Source organism: Camarhynchus parvulus, chromosome 3 (genome assembly GCF_901933205.1).
Source record: "Camarhynchus parvulus chromosome 3, STF_HiC, whole genome shotgun sequence".
NCBI lineage: Eukaryota > Metazoa > Chordata > Aves > Passeriformes > Thraupidae > Camarhynchus > Camarhynchus parvulus.
The window spans coordinates 111,365,248-111,386,919 of record NC_044573.1 but is presented as its reverse complement, the minus strand read 5'-3'; the positions used below and the strand labels follow the sequence as shown (position 1 = coordinate 111,386,919).

The 21,672-nt window shown below is 38.0% G+C and overlaps 1 protein-coding gene across 1 annotated transcript in view; it reads right to left on the bottom strand.

Moving 5' to 3' along the window:
* The window catches only part of ELP3 (elongator acetyltransferase complex subunit 3), a 101,331-nt gene that overhangs the window by 4,163 nt on the left and 75,496 nt on the right, over positions 1 to 21,672 (bottom strand). Inside the window, 2 exon segments of the mRNA XM_030944790.1 lie at positions 5,249 to 5,314; positions 8,058 to 8,148. Of these exon segments, the coding sequence (XP_030800650.1) occupies positions 5,249 to 5,314; positions 8,058 to 8,148 (157 nt within the window).

Genomic DNA, 21,672 nt, shown 5'->3' with positions numbered 1-21,672 from the left:
GTGAGAGCGAGTCCAGTTCCATGGATCTATAAATATGGCTCAGAGCAAACAGGAGGGGATTCCATAAAGTGAGTTTAATTCCAGATGGGAATTTGGAATCAGCCATGTGATCCCCATGGATCAAGCCCACCTGAGCTGGGAACGGGATGGATGAGGAGAAAAAAAAAAATGTGAAAGCTCCCATGGTACAAAGGGGACAGCTTTCAGAGATTTGTTACGGTGGATGAGGAGGGAAAAGAGGGAAAATGGAAAATGGGAGAGCGAGTCCAGTTCCATGGATCTATAAATATGGCTCAGAGCAAACGGGAAGGGATTCCCTGAAGCCAACTGAATTCCAGATGGGAATCCCACCTCCGGCACAGACTCATGGAATGGTTTGGGTGGGATGGGACCTCAAATCCCACCCCACTCCTGGGACACCTTCTGCCATTCCATGGCGCTCCAGCCTTTCCCTGGACACTCCCAGGGATTCTCTGGGAATTCCAGCCCAGCCAGGAATTCCTTCCCAAATCCCGCCCCAAGCTCCCCTTTCCCAGGGAATTCCCTCCATTCCCAGCTCTCCCAGCCTGGCACTGGATCCATCCCCATCCCAGCTCCTCTCCAGGAAGGAATTTTGGGAATTCTCTGGGAATTGGGGACTCCAGGAAGGGTCTCCCCTTTTCCATCCTCAAATTCCATAAAAATCCTTCAGGATGGATCCTGAGTGTCCTGGATCCCAGAATTCCGGAACAGTTTGGGACGGGATCCATGGAGCTTCAATCCCATCCCATCCCCACCCCCGATCCCAGATTGCTCCAAACCCCGTCCGGGCTGTCCCTGAACCCTTCAGGGACAATTCCCTACCCCCAAACCTTCCCTTTTCCCTGTCAAATCCCATTAAATATCTGGAATTCTCCTGGACCCAAACCAGCCCCACAAATGTGCTTTATTTACTCCTCGTTATCCCAACAGAATCCCTCTGTTTCCCGGGAACCGGGACCCGACCCTTCTCGGATCCATCGCTCCGACAATTCCATTTTTCCGCCTTCCCAACCCCTCCCGACTGCACCTGATGGAAAAGGCAGCTCCATAAAAACCCAGACTTGGAAAAACCATCCCAAATTTCAGATTTTTGACACGGAACCCCGTGCCGGAGCCGTTAATTAGAGACGACGATTAATGAATTAATTAATTGATTAATCCGTGCCAGGATCCCGTTTCCCATCAGGGGGATGATGTTGGCTGTTTACAAAGCCCCACAGACGTCCATGGACAAACGCTTTTCCCGGGATTCCTGCTCCCCCGAACAAAGGGAATTTTCCGCTTGGAAAAGCGCGGGATGAGCTCCCCCTCCCCTCATTTGCAATTCAAATGAGATCGCCAGAAACGCGGGAAAAAATTCCCCGATTCCCGGGAGCCGGGGCAGCCTCGGATCCCACGGGAATCCGGGAAGAACCGGGAGATTTTTTGGGGGATTTTGGAGGTTTTTTTGGGGATTTTTGATTTGAGTATTTCACTTGTCATAAAGGAAAAAAAAGGGAATAAAATTCCCTGGAATCTCTGACTGGAAAAGTCTTCTGGACTCAGGGAATGTTCTCCAAACGCCTCGAAGTCTGAGGAATCGGTGGAATTCCAAAGCAGGAATGAAGAGGAATTTTAGGAATTCGTGGATCAGTTTGGGAATTGGGATGGGGAGAGGGGTTTGGAAATCCTGCTTTTCCCAGCAACCCAACAATTCCTGCTGGAATTAAATTCATTGGAAGTAAAATCCAGAATTGCTTTGGTCCTTCCTGAACGTCAGCAGAGGAACAGGAAAAAGGAATTTCTGGGATATGGGAATTTCCGGGATATGGAAATTCCTGGGATATTTCCTAGGATATGGACATTTCCGGGATATGGAAATGCCTGGGAAATGGAAATTCCCTGGACATGGAAGTTCCCCGGACATGGAAACTTGCAGGAGAACTTGGATATGGAGATTCCCAGGATATGGAAATTCCTGGGATATGGAAATTTCCAGGACGTGGAAATTCCTGGGACATGGAAATTCCCGGGATATGGAAATTTCTGGGATATGGGAATTCCCAGGATATGGAATTCCCAGGATATGGGAATTCCCTGGATATGGAAATTCCTGGGATATGGGAATTTCTGGGATACAGGAATTCCTAGGATATGGGAATTCCCAGGATATGGAAATTTCCAGGATACGGGAATTCCTAGGATGTGGACATTTCCAGGATATGGGAGTTCCATGGATATGGAAATTCCCAGGACATGGATATTCCCAGGATATGGAAATTCCTGGGATATGGAAATTTCCAGGATATAGGAATTTCCAGGATACGGGAATTCCTTGGATATGGAAATTTCCAGGACACGGAAATTTCTGGGACATGGAAATTCCCGGGATATGGAAATTTCTGGGATATGAATATTCCCAGGATATGGGAATTCCCAGGAAGAGGGAATTCCTAGGCGATGGAAATTTCCAGGATATGGGAATTTCCAGGACAAGGAAATTCCTGGGATATGGGAATTCCCAGGATATGGGAATTCCTAGGATGTGGACATTTCCAGGATAAGAATATTCCCAGGATATGGAAATTCCTGGGATATGAATATTCCCATTGTATGGAGATTCCCAGGATATGGAAATTCTTGCGATACGGAAATTCCCAGGATATGAGAATTTCCAGGACAAGGAAATTCCTGGGATATGGGAATTCCCAGGATATGGGAGTTCCATGGATATGGAAATTCCCAGGACATGGATATTCCCAGGATACCGAAATTTCCAAGATATGGAAATTTCCAAGAGATGGGAATTCCAAGGATATGGAAATTTCTGGGATATGAATATTCCCAGGATATGGGAATTCCCAGGAAGAGGGAATTCCTAGGCGATGGAAATTTCCAGGATATGGGAATTTCCAGGACAAGGAAATTCCTGGGATATGGGAATTCCCAGGATATGGGAGTTTCATGGATATGGAAATTCCCAGGACATGGAAATGCTCGGGATATGGACATTTCTGGGATATGAAAATTCCCAGGATATGGGAGTTCCATGGACATGGAAATTCCCAGGACATGGATATTCCCAGGATATGGAAATTCCTGGGATATGGAAATTTCCAAGATATGGGAAGGCCAAGGATATGGAAATTTCTGGGATATGGAAATTCCCAGAATATGGATATTCCCGGGATATAGAAATTTCCAGGACAGGGAAATTCCAAGGGAGTTCCATGGATATGGAAATTCCCAGGACATGGAAATTCCTGGGATATGAACATTCCTGGGATATGACCATTCCTAGGAGAAGGGAATTCCCAGGGCACGGGAATTTCCCTGCAGCCCAAAGCATTCCAGGATTCTGGAATTTCCGGACTGGGAAGCTGCAATCCAGCAGAGCACATTTTCCTTTCCCTGCCATGAGCCAAAGCCTCATTTCATGGATTGTTTTGGGATTTTGGGGATGGAAAGCCCCCCCAAAAGTGTCAGCTAAATGAATGGATTCACGTAAAAACGCGTGTTTAAATAGAAACGTGAATTTATACAAATAAATATACATTTTTATGTATATATATAAAAAATATATAATATATAAAACGTATATATATTTATTATATATTACACATATAGAATACATATTTTATTATATATTTTATTATATTTTATATATTATACATTATATATAATATTATATATTTGCATAGAAATTTATATTCTATTACATATATTTTAAATACTATTTATATATTATATATAATGTATTTTATGTATTCTATATTTTGTCATATATAATATAATATAATATAATATAATATAATATAATATAATATAATATAATATAATATAATATAATACAACATAATACAATATAATATAAATATTATTTATATATTATATATGATGTATTTTATGTATTATATATTTTATTATATATTATAGAATATAATTTTCTATATAAATACATAATATTATATATAATGTATAACATATAATAAAATATATAATACATAAAATATATATTCATATTTATTATATATTTTAAATATAAAAATATGTATGTTGTATATTTTATTATATATTATATATATTATGCTATGTATTATATATTATACATTATACATTATATATAATATAATATAATTATATAGTAATTTGTATTATATAATATATAATAAAATATATAATATATAAATTAAATATTTATATTTATTATATATTTTATATATATAAAATACATATATACACTTTATTATATATTTTATTATATATCATATATTTTATATATATTATGTATTTATATCTAAATGCATAATATATACTATATAATTTGTATATAATATAAAATATATATTTACATATAACTATTTACAATATATTTATATATTGTATATATTTGGGATAAGATATATAAATATATATAAAAATATATATTATATATAATATATATTTACAACACATTTTTTATACATTATCTATATCTTATATATATTTTATGCATATATATAGTATACATTACATATAACATTATATATAACATGATATATAATTATATTATATATAATACATGATATATAATTATATTATATATAATACATTATATATAATCATATTATATATAATGAATTATATATAACATACATTATATATAACATATAATATATATTTATATGTTATATCAATATATAATATATAAAATGCATAAATAGAAATATAGAATATATACTTATTTATATATTTATATTTATATTTACATTTATATTTATATTCATTTTTATAGGTACATTTATATTTATATTTATATTTATATTTATATTTATATTTATATTTATATTTATATCTATACTTTATATTTATATTTATATTTATATTTATATTTATATTTATATTTATATTTATATTTCCATTTATATTTATATTCATTTTTATAGGTACATTTATATTTATATTTATATTTATATTTATATTTATATTTATATTTAAATCCACACTTTTCCCCCCATAAATCCCTATATTTAACCAGACACTATTTGCCTAAAACCTGTGTAAGTTCCCCCAAAAAAGCTCTGAATTCACCACTCCTCCTCCCAACAGACACGGGCTGCTCCGGGATTTCCCAAATCCCCAAAATCCCGATTTTTATGGGGAAAAAAGGGGAGCTGTGTGTTTTATGGAAGCGCAGAGACCCCACCCCAGTGCACATCGGCAGATCCATGAATTTCCTCAGGAATTCACAAAAAATTGGAATTTTTACCTGGTAGGGCCTCACTTTGTGGTGGATCTCCTGAATTCCCACCTCCCGAGTCCGCACGTCGCGTCACTGCGGAAAAACGAGGGGAAGGAAGGGAAGCTCTGAGCACGGAAAATTCCAGAAAATTCCAGGAAAATCCAGGAAATTCTGGGGTTCCAAACCCTTGGGGATGGATCCTGAGTGTCCCGGATCCCAGAATCCCGGAATGGTTTGGGATGGGATCCCTGGAGCTTCAATCCCATCCCATTCCCACCCCACAATTCCGGAATTTTCCAGCCTTTCCTGGGACACTCCCAGGGATTCTCTGGGAATTCCTTCCCAAATCCCTCCCAGATTTGAAAGGGTTTTTTTGGGATTTTTGGCAATTTTTTGGGGATTTGATGTTTTTTGCAGGATTTGGGGATTTTAATTTTCTTAGAGATTTGGGGTTCTTTTGGGATACCCTGGGATATCCCAAGAATTCCTTCCCAAATCCCATTTCCCCCTTTTCCCAGGGAATTCCCTCCATTCCCAGCTCTCCCAGCCTGGCTTTGGATCCATCCCCATCCCAGCTCCTCTATGGGAAGGAATTTTGGGAATTCCCTGGGAATTCAGGACTCCAGGAAGGGTCTCCCTTCCCTTTTCCATCCCCAAATCCCATAAAATCCCTCGGGATGGATCCTGAGTGTCCTGGATCCCAGAATCCCGGAATGGTTTGGGATGGGATCCATGGACCTTCAATCCCATCCCATTCCCACCCCACAATTCCGGGATTTTCCAGCCTTTCCTGGGACACTCCCAGGGATTCTCTGGGAATTCCTTCCCAAATCCCTCCCAAATCTGAACAGGTTTTTTTGGGATTTTTGGGAATTTCTTCAGGATTTGACATTTTCTGCAGGATTTTGTGGGGGTTTGGGGTGGAGATTTGGGGTTCTTTTTCTGGGATTTGGGATTTTTGGGGGATACCCCGGGAATTCCTTCCCAAATCCCATTTCCCCTTTCCCAGGGAATTCCCTCCATTCCCAACCTGGCACTGGATCCATCCCCATCCCAAATCCTCTCTGGGAAGGAATTTTGGGAATTCCCTGGGAATTCGGGACTCCACTTCTCTTTTCCATCCCAAATCCCATAAAAACCCCTCAGGATGGATCCTGGATCCCGGAATCCCGGAATTCTTTGGGATTCAGATTCAGTTCCTCTCCAGCTCTCCCCTCAGAGAAACGTGGGGGGAAAAGAGGAACGGAGGAGAATTGTCAAAGGAATTTTCTCTCCCTTTTCCCTCGGATTTCAGGGCTCCAGTTCTGCTCCAAAAAATGGGAAAAAATGGGGAAAAAATAGGGGAAAAATGGAGAAAAAATGAGGGGGGAAATGGGGAAAAAAAGGGAAAATGGGGGAAAAAAGGGGGAAAATTGGGAAAAAAGGGGGAAAATGGGGAAAAAAGGGGGAAAATGGAGAAAAAGGGGGGAAAATGGGGAAAAAAGGGGGAAAATGGGGAAAAAAGGAGAAAATGGGGGAAAATGGGGAAATGGGGAAAAAAGGGCAAAATTGGGAAAAAAGGGGGAAAATGGGGAAAAAAGGGGGAAAATGGAGAAAAAAGGGGAAAAATGGGGAAAAAATGGGAAAATGGGGGAAAAAGGGGGAAAATGGGGAAAAAAAAGGGAAAAATTGGGAAAAAAGGGGGAAATGGGGAAAAAAGGGGGAAAATGGGGAAAAAAAAGGGGAAAAATTGGGAAAAAAGGGGGAAATGGGGAAAATGGGGAAAAAAGGGGGAAAAGGGGGGAAAAAGGGGGAAAATGGGGATAAAAGGGGGAAAATGGGGAAAAAGGGGGAAAATGGGGAAAAAAGGGGGAAAATGGGGAAAAAGGGGGAAAATGGGGAAAAAAGGGGAAAATTGGGATTTCACCTCCCACTTTCCAGGTGCATCCAGGAGAGGGGTGGAAGAGGAAAATGAAATTTTTCCTAAAGAAAGCAGCTTTTCGGCGAGGTGCTTTGGAGTAATTTGGTTTTTTGGGGTTTTTTTAGAGCCTTTTAAGCCAAATTTGGTTCATTTGGGTTTTTTTTTTAAACAGATCGGCTTCTTCTGGTTTTTTTAAAGCCAAATTTGGTTCTTTTTTTTTTTTTTTTTACAGCCAAATCTGTTTATTTTTGGTTTTGTTTCTGTTTTTTTCAGCCAAATCTGCTTCTTTCGGGTGTTTTTTTTAATCCAAATCAGGTTATTTTGGGTTTTTTAAGCCAAATCTGATTTTTTATTTTTAAGATAATTCTGATTATTTTGGGGTTTTTTTTGGTAGAGCCAAATCTGCTTCTTTTTTTGGTCTTTTTGGTTTTTAAATCCAAATTTGGTTCTTTTGGGGTTTTTTTTAAGCCAATTTTGGTTCTTTTGGGGTTTTTTAAAATCCAATTTTGGTTCTTTTGGGGTTTTTTTTTAAGCCTATTTTGGTTCTTTTGGGGTTTTTAAAATCCAATTTTGGTTCTTTTGGGGTTTTTTTTAAGCCAAATCTGCTTCTTTTTTTGTTTTTTTTATGCCAAATCTGCTCCTTTTGGGGTTTTTTTTAAAGCCAAATCTGTTTGGGTTTATTTTATACCAAATCTGCTTCTTTTTTTTTGTTTTTTTTTTTTAAAGCCAAATCTGCTCCTTTTGGGGTTTTTATCTCCTAATTTGGGCAGAGCCATCCGCTCTCCCTCACCACAACCGGCGAGGATTTTCTTTTCATTATTTATTCTTTTAAAAAATGAACTATTACATATTTTATTCCAAATAAATGTAAATTATTGCTACAACATTTAATAAATAGTTTAAAATTATTATTTAATTTTAAAAAAAATTATTTACCTGTGTCCCCAGGTCCTTCATCCTGGCCAGGGCGAGCTCCCTCAGGTTGCCGTGCTCCACGCCGGAGCTCACCAGAGGCATTGGGATATCCCTGCCCCAAAAAAAGGAGGAAAATCCAAATTTTAAACAGCTTAAATAGCAGAAAATTCACCCAAAAAACATCAGCAGGCCAAAAGAATTCCCAGATTTGCTGAGTCCCCTTTGGTTTCGAGGCTTTGGTTGAATTCGAAATCAAAAACAACCAAAGGAAAGCAGGGAAATGAAGGGAGAAGGGAAAATGAGAAATGAAGAAAAATGAAAATGAGAAATAATGAAGAAAAATGAACATGAGAAATGAAGAAAAATGAAAATGAGAAATGAGGAAAAAATGAGAAATGAAGAAAAATGAAAATGAGAAATGAGGAAAAAATGAGAAAAGAAGAAAAATGAAAATGAGAAAAGAAGAAAAATGAAAATGAGAAATGAAGGAAAACGAAAAGAAGTCGGAGGTTTTATTAAGAGTAAAAAAATGTGGATGGAAATCTTTAAAAAGATTTAAAAATGGGGTTTTTCTCTCAGTTCTTGGGGATATAAATTAAAAAAAGGGATCATCCGGCTGTTCTTCATCGTGTGCTGCTGGAGCCCAGGAATTGGGGAGTTTGGGGGAAATCCATCAGAATCACGACTTCTGCGTGGTGGGATTTGGAATTTCCCTTAAAAAGGTGAACTGTTCGGCCAAAATGCCTCGGATGTGCACCCAAATTCCAAATGTTCATCCAAAATTCCACCCAAATTCCAAATGTTCATCCAAATTTACACCAAAATTCCAACTGTTCATCCCAAATCCCTCAGATTTCCCCCAAAATCCCTGATTTCCACCAAAATTCCTCAGATTTTCACCAAAATCCTTCAAATTTACAGCAAAATTCCAAATGTTTATCCAAAATTCCTCATATTTCCTCCAAAATTCCACCAAATTTCACCCCAAATCCCTCAAAATTCCACCAAAATCCTTTGGATTTCCACCAAAATCCCTCCGATTTCCACCAAAATTCCAAATGTCCACCCCAAATCCCTCAAATTCCACCAGTTCACCAAAATCCCTCAAAATTACACCAAAATTCCTCCTGTTCACCAAAAATTCCTCAGATTTTCACCAAAATCCCTCAGATTTCCACCAAATTCCCTCAGATTTCCACCAAAATTCCTCCTGTTCACCCAAAATTCCACCAAAATCCCAAATGTTCACCCCAAATCCTTCAGATTTCCCCCCAAATCCCTCAAATTTCCACCAGTTCACCAAAATCCCTGATTTCCCCCAAAATCTCTCAGATTTTAGCCAAAATCCCTCAAATTTACAACAAAATTCCACCTCTTCACCCCAAATCCCTCAGATTTCCACCAAAATCCCTCAGATGTCCACCAAAATTCCACCAAAATTCCAAATGTTCACACAAAATGCCTCAGATTTCCACCAAAATCCCACCAGTTCACCAAAATCCGTCAGATTTCCACCAAAATCCCTCAGATGTCCACCACAATTCCTCCTGTTCACCCAAAATTCCACCCAAATTCCACCTGTTCACCCCAAATCCCTCAAATTTACAGCAAAATTCCAACTGTTCATCAAAAATCCCTCAGATTTCCACCAAATTTCTCCTGTTCACCAAAATCCCTCGATTTCCACCAAAATTCCACCAGTTCACCAAAAATTCCTCAGATTTCCACCAAAATCCCAAATGTTCACCCCAAATCCCTCAGATTCCACCAGTTCGCCAAAATCCCTCAGATTTCCCCCAAAATCCCTCAGATTTCCCCCAAAATTCCACCTGTTCACCCCAAATTTCCACCAAAATTCCAAATGTTCACCCAAAATCCCTCAGATTTCCACCAAATTTCTCCTGTTCATCCCAAATCTCTCACATTTCCACCAGAATTCCAACTGTTCACCAAAATCCCTCAAAATTACACCAAAATTCCACCTCTTGACCCAAAATCCCTCAGATTTCCAGCAAAATTCCCCAGATTTTCACCAAAATGCCTCAAATTTCCACCCAAATTCCAAATGTTCACCCCAAATCTCTCAATTTCCACCAGTTCACCAAAATCCCTCAGATTTCCCCCAAATCCCTCAGATTTTCACCAAAATTCCACCAAATTTCACCCCAAATCCCTCAGATTTCCACCAACATTCCTCAGATTTCCACCAAAATTCCTCCTGTTCACCAAAATCCCTCAAATTTACAATAAAATTCCTCCTCTTCACCCAAAATCCCTCAGATTTGTGCCAAAATTCCTCCTGTTCACCCAAATCCCTCAGATTCCACCTGTTCACCAAAATCCCTCAGATTTCCACCAAAATTCCAACTGTTCACCCCAAATCCCTCAAATTCCACCAATTCCCCAAAATTCCTCAGATTTTCACCAAAATCCCTCGGATTTCCACCAAATTTCTCCTGTTCATCCCAAATCCCTCGGATTCCACCAAAATTCCACCAGTTCACCAAAATCTCTGATTTCCACCAAAATTCCACCAAATTTCACCCCAAATCCCTCAGATTTCCACCAAAATTCCAAATGTTCACCCCAAATCCCTCAAATTCCACCAGTTCACCAAAAATTCCTCAGATTTTCACCAAAATCTCTCGGATTTCCACCAAATTTCTCCTGTTCATCCAAAATCCCTCAAATTTCCAACAAAATTCCACCAAAATTCCACCAAAATCCCTCAGATTTTCACCAAAATCCCACAAATCTACAACAAAATTCCTCCTGTTCACCCCAAATCCCTCAAATTCCACCTGTTCACCAAAATCCCTCGGATTTACAGCAAAATTCCAAATGCTCACCCAAAATTCCTCAGATTTCCTCCAAAATTGCACCAAATGTCACCCCAAATCCCTCGGATTTCCACCAAATTTCTCCTGTTCATCCAAAATCCCTCAGATTTCCACCAAAATCCCTCGGATTTCCACCAAAATTCCACCAGTTCACCAAAATCTCTGATTTCCACCAAAATCCCTTGGATTTCCACCAAAATTCCAAATGTTCCTCCAAAATTCCACCAAAATTCCACCTGTTCACCCAAATCCCTCAAATTCCACCTGTTCCCCAAAATCCCTCGGGTTTACAGCAAAATTCCAAATGTTCATCCAAAATTCCACCAAATTTCACCCCAAATCCTCCAAAATTACACCAAAATCCTTCGGATTTCCACCAAAATTCCACCTGTTCCACCAAAAACCCTCAGATTTCCACCAAAACCCCTCCGATTTCCACCAAAATTCCACCTGTTCACCCCAAATCCCTCAAATTCCACCTGTTCACCAAAATCCTTCGGATTTCCACCAAAATTCCAAATGTTCCTCCAAAATTCCACCAAAATTCCACCTGTTCACCCAAATCCCTCAAAATTACACCAAAATCCTTTGGATTTCCACCAAAATCACTCAGATTTTCACCAAAATCCCTCAGATTTCCATCAAAATCCCACCTGTTCACCAAAATCCCTCAAATTTACAACAAAATTCCACCAAATTTCACCCCAAATCCCTCAGATTTCCACCAAAATTCCTCCTGTTCATCCCAAATCCCTCAAATTCCACCAGTTCACCAAAATTCCTCAGATTTTCACCAAAATCTCTCGGATTTCCACCAAATTTCTCCTGTTCATCCAAAATCCCTCAAATTTCCAACAAAATTCCACCAAAATCCCTCAGATTTTCACCAAAATCCCACAAATTTACAACAAAATTCCTCCTGTTCACCCCAAATCCCTCAAATTCCACCTGTTCACCAAAATCCCTCGGATTTACAGCAAAATTCCAAATGTTCACCCAAAATTCCTCCAAAATTCCACCAAATGTCACCCCAAATCCCTCGGATTTCCACCAAATTTCTCCTGTTCACCAAAATCCCTCAGATTTCCACCAAAATCCCTCCGTTTCCACCAAAATTTCCACCAGTTCACCAAAATCTCTGATTTCCACCAAAATCCCTTGGATTTCCACCAAAATTCCAAATGTTCCTCCAAAATTCCACCAAAATTCCACCTGTTCACCCAAATCCCTCAACCACCTGTTCCCCAAAAATCTGGGTTTACAGCAAAATTCCAAATTTCATCCAAAATTCCACCAAATTTCACCCCAAATCCTCCAAAATTACACCAAAATCCTTTCTCCACCAAAAACCACCTGTTCACCCCCAAATCCCTCAAATTCCACCTGTTCACCAAAATCCTTCGGTTCCACCAAAATTCCAAATTTCCTCCAAAATTCCACCAAAATTCCACCTGTTCACCCAAATCCCTCAAAATTACCCAAAAATCCTTTGGATTTCCACCAAAATCACTCAGATTTTCACCAAAATCCCTCAGATTTCCATCAAAATCCCACCTGTTCACCAAAATCCCTCAAATTTACAACAAAATTCCACCAAATTTCACCCCAAATCCCTCAGATTCCCAGGGAAATCAGGGACAGGGAATTCAGTTTTGCACCAGGTTGGTCCCAAATATTCCCGGGTGAGTTTTCCTTCCTTTTTCTCATCTGAATATCCCCCAAATTAATTAATTAATTAATTAATTGATTAATTAACCCACGCTGCTTTTCCATCCCCCTCCACCCAGCAGAAGCGTGCGAAGAATTCCTGGGGGATTTTCCCGGATAATTCCCGGGTTTGGCAGGAGATGGGTTAAAAAATAAAGGAATTAATTAATCGTATTTTTGTAAAAAAATAAAGGTATTAATTATTTTTTTCCTATAAATCCACAAAATTATTTGGTTTTTTTCCTAGAAAATAATTTGGTTTTTTTCTTACAAATCCACAAATGATTTCATTTTTTCCTATAAATCCACAAATTATTTGGTTTTTTCCTATAAATCCAAAATTATTTGGCTTTTTCCTATAAAATTATTTGGTTTTTTTCCTACAAAGCCAAATTATTTGGTGCTTTCCCTATAAATCCCTAAATTATTTGGTTTTTTTCCTATAATTCCACAAATTATTTGGGTTTTTTCTTGTAAATCCATAAATTATTTGTTTTTTTCCTATAAATCCACAAATTATTTGGTTTTTTTCTATAAATCCTCAAATTATTTTGGTTTTTTCCAATAAATCCACAAAATTATTTGGTTTTTTCATTAAAATCCACAAATTATTTGGATTTTTTCATTAAAATCTACAAAATTATTTTGGTTTTTTTCCTATAAATCCACAAATTTGGTTTTTTTCCTATAAATTGACAAATTATTTGTTTTTTTCCTATAAATCCACAAATTATTTGTTTTTTTCCTATAAAATTATTTGGTTTTTTCCTACAAATCCACAAAATTAATTCGTTTTTTCCTACAAATCCACAAATTATTTGGTTTTTTCCTACAAAACTACAAATTTGGTTTTTTCCTATAAATTCACAAATTATTTGATTTTCTCCGACAAATCCACAGAATTATTTGGGTTTTTCCTATAAATCCAAGAATTATTTGGTTTTTTTCCTACAAATCCACAAATTATTTGGTTTTTTCCTACAAATCCACAAAATTAATTGGTTTTTTCCAATAAATCCACAAATTATTTGGTTTTTATCTATAAAATTATTTGGGTTTTTTTCCTAAAAATCCACAAATTATTTTTTTTTCCCTATAAATCCCTAAATTATTTGGTTTTTTCCTTATAAATCCACAAAATTATTTGGTTTTTTTCCTTAAATCCTCAAAATTATTTGATTTTTTCCTATAAATCCACAAAATTATTTGTTATTTTCCTATAAATCCACAAATTATTTGTTTTTTTTCTATAAATCCCTAAATTATTTGTTTTTTTCCTATAAATCCACAAAATTATTTGGTTTTTCCCTATAAATCCACAAATATTATTTGGTTTTTCCTATAAATCCACAAAATTATTTTTTTTCCTATAAAATTATTTGGGTTTTTCCTATAAATCCTCAAGTATTTGGGTTTTTTTCCTATAAATCCACAAAATTATTTGGTTTTTCCTACAAAATTATTTGTCCTTAAATCCCCAAATTATTTGATTTTTTCTAAAATCCACAAATATTTTTTTTTTCCTGTAAATCCACAAATTATTTGGTTTTTCTATAAATTATTTTCATCCACAAATTTTTGTTTTCCTGTAAATCCACAAATTATTGGGTTTTTTTCCTATAAATCCTCAAATTATTTTGGTTTTTTCTAATAAATCCACAAAATTATTTGGTTTTTTCCTTAAATCCACAAAATTATTTGTTTTTTCCTATAAATCCACAAATTATTTGGGTTTTTCCCTATAAAATCATTTGGTTTTTTTCCTACAAATCCACAAATTATTTGGTTTTTTCCTGTAAATCCACAAATTATTTGGTTTTTTCCTATAAAATTATTTGGGTTTTTTTTTCCTATAAATCCACAAATTCTTTTGGTTTTTTTTCCGATAAAATTATTTGGTTTTTTTCCTATAAATCCACAAAATAATTTGTTTTTTTTCCTACAAATCCATAAATTATTTGGTTTTTTTCCTATAAATCCACAAATTATTTGGTTTTTTTCCTATAAAATTATTTGGGGTTTTTTTTCCTATAAATCCACAAAATTATTTGCTTTTTTTTCCTATAAATCCACAAATTCTTTTGGTTTTTTTCCAATAAATCCACAAATTATTTGGTTTTTTTCTTGTAAATCCACAAATTATTTGGTTTTTTCCTATAAAATTATTTGGTTTTTTTCCTATAAATCCACAAAATAATTTGGTTCTTTTCCTACAAATCCATAAATTATTTGGTTTTTTCCTATAAATCCACAAAATTATTTCATTTTTTTCTACAAATCCACAAAATTTTTTTGTTTTTTCCTATAAATCCAAAAATTATTTGGCTTTTTCCTATAAATCCACAAATTCTTTGGGGTTTTTTCCTATAAATCCAAAAATTATTGGGTTTTTTCCTATAAAATTATTTGGTTTTTTCCCTATAAATCCACAATTCATTTGTTTTTTTCCTATAAAATTATTTGTTTTTTTTCCTATAAATCCACAAATTATTTGGTTTTTTCTTGTAAATCCACAAATTATTTGGTTTTTTTCCTATAAATCCACAAATTATTTCGTGTTTTCCTATAAATCCACAAAAATATTTGGTTTTTTCTCCTATAAATCCACAAATTATTTGGTTTTTTCCTATAAAATTATTTGGTTTTTTTCCTATAAATCCATAAATTATTTGGTTTTTTCCCTATAAATCCACAAATTATTTGCTTTTTTCCTGTAAAACCACAAATTATTCGGGTTTTTTCCTGTAAATTCACAAATTATTTGATTTTTTTCCTATACATCCACAAAATATTTGGTTTTTTTTCCTATAAATCCACAAATTATTTGGTTTTTTCCTACAAATCCACAAATTATTTGTTTTTTTCCCTATAAAATTATTTGGTTTTTTTCCTACAAATCCACAAATTATTTGGTTTTTCTTATAAATCCACAAGTTATTTGGTTTTTTTCCTATAAATCCACAAAATTATTTGGTTTTTCCTATAAATCCACAAATTCTTTGGGGTTTTTTCCTATAAATCCAAAAATTATTGGGTTTTTTCCTATAAAATTATTTGGTTTTTTCCCTATAAATCCACAAATTATTTGGTTTTTTCCTATAAAATTATTTGGGTTTTTCCTATAAATCCTCAAATTATTTGGTTTTTTTTTCCTACAAATCCACAAAATTATTTGGTTTTTTCCCATAAATCCAAAAATCTTTCCCCAACATTTGGGAAATGTTTCCCGACATTCCCAATCCTTGGGATTCCTCTGATGGGAATTTCCAGGGAAATTTGGGATCTGCCCCGTTCCCAGGGAAAGATTTCATTTCCTCGTTTTTCCACCTCCCCAGCATCAGAGTGAGAGGGGAATCCATAAAAACACCGAAATCCAAGGAAAAATAAAACCCCTGGAGGTGAGGGAATCCATAAAAACAGAGAAATCCAAGGAAAAATTAAAACCCCTGGAGATGAGGGAATCCATAAAAACAGAGAAATCCAAGGAAAAATAAAAACCCCTGGAGATGAGGGATCTCCTCCTGTGGGTTTCCCTCCCATCCCATCTCTCACTCCAGATGTTGAATTTCCCAAAATTCCCTCTCATTCTGGATCTCAAACTTCCTTGGATTCCCTCTCCTGCCAGATGTTAAATTTCCCTGCATTCCCTCTCATTCTAGATTTCAAACTTCCTTGGATTCCCTCTCATTCTGGATTTCAAATTTCCCAAAATTTCCTCTCATTCTGGATTTCCAACTTCCCTGGATTTCCTCTCATTCCAGATGCCAGATTTCCCAAAATTCCCTCTCATTCTGGATTTCAAACTTCCCTAGATTCCCTCCCATTCCAGATGTCAAACTTCCCTGGATTCCTTCTCCATCCAGATGTTGAATTTCTCTGGATTCCCTCTCCTCCCATCTCTCCTTCCAGATGTCAAATTTCCTGGAATTTCCTCTCATTCTGGATCTCAAACTTCCCTGCATTCCCTCTCATTCTGGATTTCAAATTTCCCAAAATTCCCTCTCATTCTGGATTTCCAACTTCCTGGAATTCCCTCTCCTGCCAGATGTCAAACTTCCCTAGATTCCCTCCCATTCCAGATGTCAAATTTCCTGGAATTTCCTCTCATTCTGGATCTCAAACTTCCCTGCATTCCCTCTCATTCTGGATTTCAAACTTCCCTGGATTTCCTCTCATTCTGGATCTCAAACTTCCTGGAATTCCCTCTCCTTCCAGATGTCAAACTTCCCTGGATTCCTTCTCCTGCCAGATGTTAAATTTCCCTGGATTCCCTCTCCTCCCATCCCTCCTTCCAGATGTCAAAACTCCCTGGATTCCCTCTCATTCCAGATGTCAAATTTCCCAAAATTCCCTCTCATTCCAGCTGCCAAAGTTCCCTAGATTTCCTCTCCTTCCAGATGTCAAATTTCCTGGAATTTCCTCTCATTCTGGATCTCAAACTTCCCTGCATTCCCTCTCATTCTGGATTTCAAATTTCCCAAAATTCCCTCTCATTCTGGATTTCCAACTTCCTGGAATTCCCTCTCCTGCCAGATGTCAAACTTCCCTAGATTCCCTCCCATTCCAGATGTCAAATTTCCTGGAATTTCCTCTCATTCTGGATCTCAAACTTCCCTGCATTCCCTCTCATTCTGGATTTCAAACTTCCCTGGATTTCCTTCCATTCTGGATCTCAAACTTCCTGGAATTCCCTCTCCTTCCAGATGTCAAACTTCCCTGGATTCCTTCTCCTGCCAGATGTTAAATTTCCCTGGATTCCCTCTCCTCCCATCCCTCCTTCCAGATGTCAAAACTCCCTGGATTCCCTCTCATTCCAGATGTCAAATTTCCCAAAATTCCCTCTCATTCCAGCTGCCAAAGTTCCCTAGATTTCCTCTCATTCCAGATGTCAAACTTCCCTGGATTTCCTCTCATTCCAGATCTCAAACTTCCCGGAATTCCCTCTCCTTCCAGATGTCAAATTTCCTGGAATTCCCTCTCATTCTGGATCTCAAACTTCCTGGAATTCCCTCTCATTCCAGACATCAAATTTTCCAAAATTCCCTCTCATTCCAGCTGCCAAAGGTCCCTGGATTTCCTCTCATTCTGGATCTCAAACGTCCCTGGATTTCCTCTCATTCTGGATCTCAAACTTCCCAGAATTCCCTCTCATTCCAGATGTTAAATTTCCCTGGATTTCCTCTCCTCCCATCTCTCCTTCCAGATCTCAAACTTCCCTGGATTCCTTCTCCTTCCAGATGTTAAATTTCCTTGGATTCCCTCTCCTCCCATCTCTCATTCTGGATCTCAAACTCCCTGGATTCCCTCTCATTCCAGATGCCAAATTTCCCAAAATTCCCTCTCATTCTGGATTTCCAACTTCCCAGAATTCCCTCTCATTCCAGATGTCAAACTTCCCTGCATTCCCTCTCACTCTGAATCTCAAAATTCCCTGGATTCCCCCTCATTCCAGATGTCAAATTTCCCTGGATTCCCTCCAGATCTCCAACTTCCCTGGATTTCCTCTCCTTCCAGATGCCAAACTTCCCTGGATTCCCTCTTATTCTGGATTTCAAACTTCCTGGAATTCCCTCCCATTCCAGATGTTAAACTTCCCTGGATGCCTTCTTCCAGATGTTAAATTTCCTTGGATTCCCTCTCATCCCATCTCTCCTTCTGGATCTCAAACTCCCTGGATTCCTTCTCCTTCCAGATGTTGAATTTCCTGGAATTCCCTCTCATTCCAGATGTCAAACTTCCCTGGCTTCCCTCTTATTCTGGATTTCAAACTTCCCGGAATTCCCTCTCCTTCCAGATGTTGAAACTCCCTGGATTCCCTCTCCTCCCATCTCTCATTCCAGATGTCAAATTTCCTGGAATTCCCTCTCATTCCAGATGCCAAACTTCCCTGGATTCCCCCTTTACTCTTAATCTCAGACTTCCCTGCATTCCCTCTCCTGCCAGATGTCAAACTTCCTGGAATTCCCTCCCATTCCAGATGTCAAATTTCCTGGAATTCCCTCTCATTCCGGATCTCAAACTTCCCTGAACTCCCTCTCGTCCCATCTCCCATTCTCACTTCCTGCCTCTTTCCCAGTGATGCTTCCCAGGCCTTTCTCTATCTTTGAAAATCAACAGAATTTTGATCAAAAATTAATTTTTAAATAATTTAGAGCTCTGCTTTTATCCCTAAATCCTGATTTATTTTTTTTTTTGCTGAAGTTTCCTGGTGTTTCTCGCCTTCAGCTGCTTCCTCCTGTGCCAATTCCCTCTGCTCATCCCCACCCTGCCACAATTCCAGGGAAAAATCAAGGAAAAGAGTCCAGGCAGGTGAGGAATCCCAGGAGAGGATCATTAAATCCACCCACTATCCATCGCGGAATCCAGCTGATTAATTATCCATCGTGGGATCCACCCAATTATCCATCATTGCATCCATCCATTTAATTATCCATCACGGGATCCACCCAATTAACTACCTGTCATGGGATCCATCCAATTAATTATCCATCATGGAATCTATCCCATTATCCATCACGGGATCCACCCAATTAACTACCTGTCATGGGATCCATCCAATTAATTATCCATCATGGAATCTATCCCATTATCCATCATGGGATCCACCCAATTATCCATCATGGGATCCATCCAATTAATTATCCATCATGGGATCCATGCAATCATCCATCACAGGATCCATCTAATTAATTATCCATAATGGCATCTATCCTATTATCCATCATGGGATCCATCCAATTAATTATCCATCATGGGATCCATGCAATTATCCATCACAGGATCCATCCAATCATCCATCATGGGATCCATCCAATCATCCATAATGGAATCTATCCCATTATCCACCATGGGATCCATGCAATCATCCATCATGGGATCCATCCAATTAATTAACCATCAGGGGATCCACCCATTATCCATCATGGGATCCACCCAATTATCCATCACAGAACGCACCCAATCAATTATCTATCATAAGATCCATCCCGTTATCCACCATGGGATCCATCCAATTAATTATGCATCACAGGATCCACCATTATCCATCATGGGATCCATCCCATTAATTATCCATGATGGGATCCACCATTATACATCATGAGATCTATCCCATTATCCATCACTGGATCCACCCAATTAATTATCCACCCGCTATCCACCACAGGATCCATCCCATTATCCATCATGGAATCCACCATTATCCATCACGGGATCCATCCCATTAATTATCCGTCATGGGATCCACTCATTATCCACCATGGGATCCACCATTATACATAATGGAATCTATCCCATTATCCATCACTGGATCCACCCGCTCTCCATCACGGCATCTACCCAATTAATTATCCATCATGGGATCCACTCATTATCCACCATGGGATCTACCCACTGTCCATCATGGGATCCATCCCATTAATTATCCATCATGGGATCCACCCACTCTCCATCACGGCATCTACCCAATTAATTATCCATGATGGATAATTGGCATCCATCCCATTAATTATCCACCATGGCATCCATCCCATTAATTATCCACCATGGGATCCATCCCATTATCTATCATGGGATGCATCCAATTATCCACCATGGGATCCATCCAATTATTCATCACAGGATCCATCCAATTATCTATCCATCACGGGATCCCCCCAATTAATTATCCATCATGGGATCCATGCAATTATCCATCACGGGATCCTCCCAATTAATTATCCATCACAGGATCCATCCAATTCATTATCCATAATGGGATCCATCCCATTATCCATCTTGGGATCCATCACACTATGCATCATGGGATCCACCCAACTATCCATAATGGGATCCACCCAATTATCCACCACAGGATCCATCCGATTAATTATCTATCACGGGATCCACCCATTAGCCATCATGGGATCCATCCCACATGGCATAATGGGATCCACCCAATTATCCAGCATGAAATCCACTCATCATCCATCACGGATCCATCCAATTATCCATCAAGGAATCCATCCCACTATGCATCATGGGATCCACCCAATTAACTATCCATCACAGGATCCACCCAATTAATTATCCTTCACAGGATCCATCCCACTACCCATCATGGGATCCACCCAATTCTCCATCATGGGATGCACTCATTATCCATCATGGGATCCATCCCATTATCCATCTCAGAATCCAGCCAATTATCCATCATGGGATCCAGCCAATTAACGATCCATCACGGGATCCATCCCACTATCCATCATGAGATCTATCCCATTATCTATCATGGGATGCACCCAATTATCCATCATGGGATCCACTGATTATCTAATGGCATCCATCCAATTAATAATCCATCACGGGATCCATCCAATTAATTACCTGCCACAGGATCCACCCATTATTCATAATGGGATTCACCACTATCCATCCCATTAATTATCCATCATGGGAGCCATCCCAATTAATTATCCATCATGGGATCCATCCAGTTATTCATCACAGGATCCATCCAATCAATTATCCATCGCAAGATTAATCCAATTAATTATCCATCATGGGATCCATCCCCTTATCTATCATGGGATGTATGTCATTATCCATCATGGGATCCATCCCATTAATTATCCATCAAGGAATCCATCCCATTACCCATCACAGGATCCATCCCATTAATTACCCACCACAGGATCCATCCCATTCATTACCCATCACGGGATCCATCCCATTATCCATCATGGGATCCATCCCATTAATTATCTATCACAGGATCCATCCCATTAATTACCCATCACGGGATCCATCCCATTAATTATCCATCACGGGATCCATCCCATTAATTACCTGCCACAGGATCCATCCATTATTCATAATGGGATCCACCATTATCCATCCCATTATTTATCCATCATGGGAGCCATCCCAATTAATTACCCATCATGGTATCCATCCAATTATTCATCACAGGATCCATCCAATCAATTATCCATCGCAAGATTAATCCAATTAGTTATCCATCATGGGATCCATCCCCTTATCTATCATGGGATGTATCTCATTATCTATCACGGGATCCACCCATTATCCACCATGGGATCTATCCAATT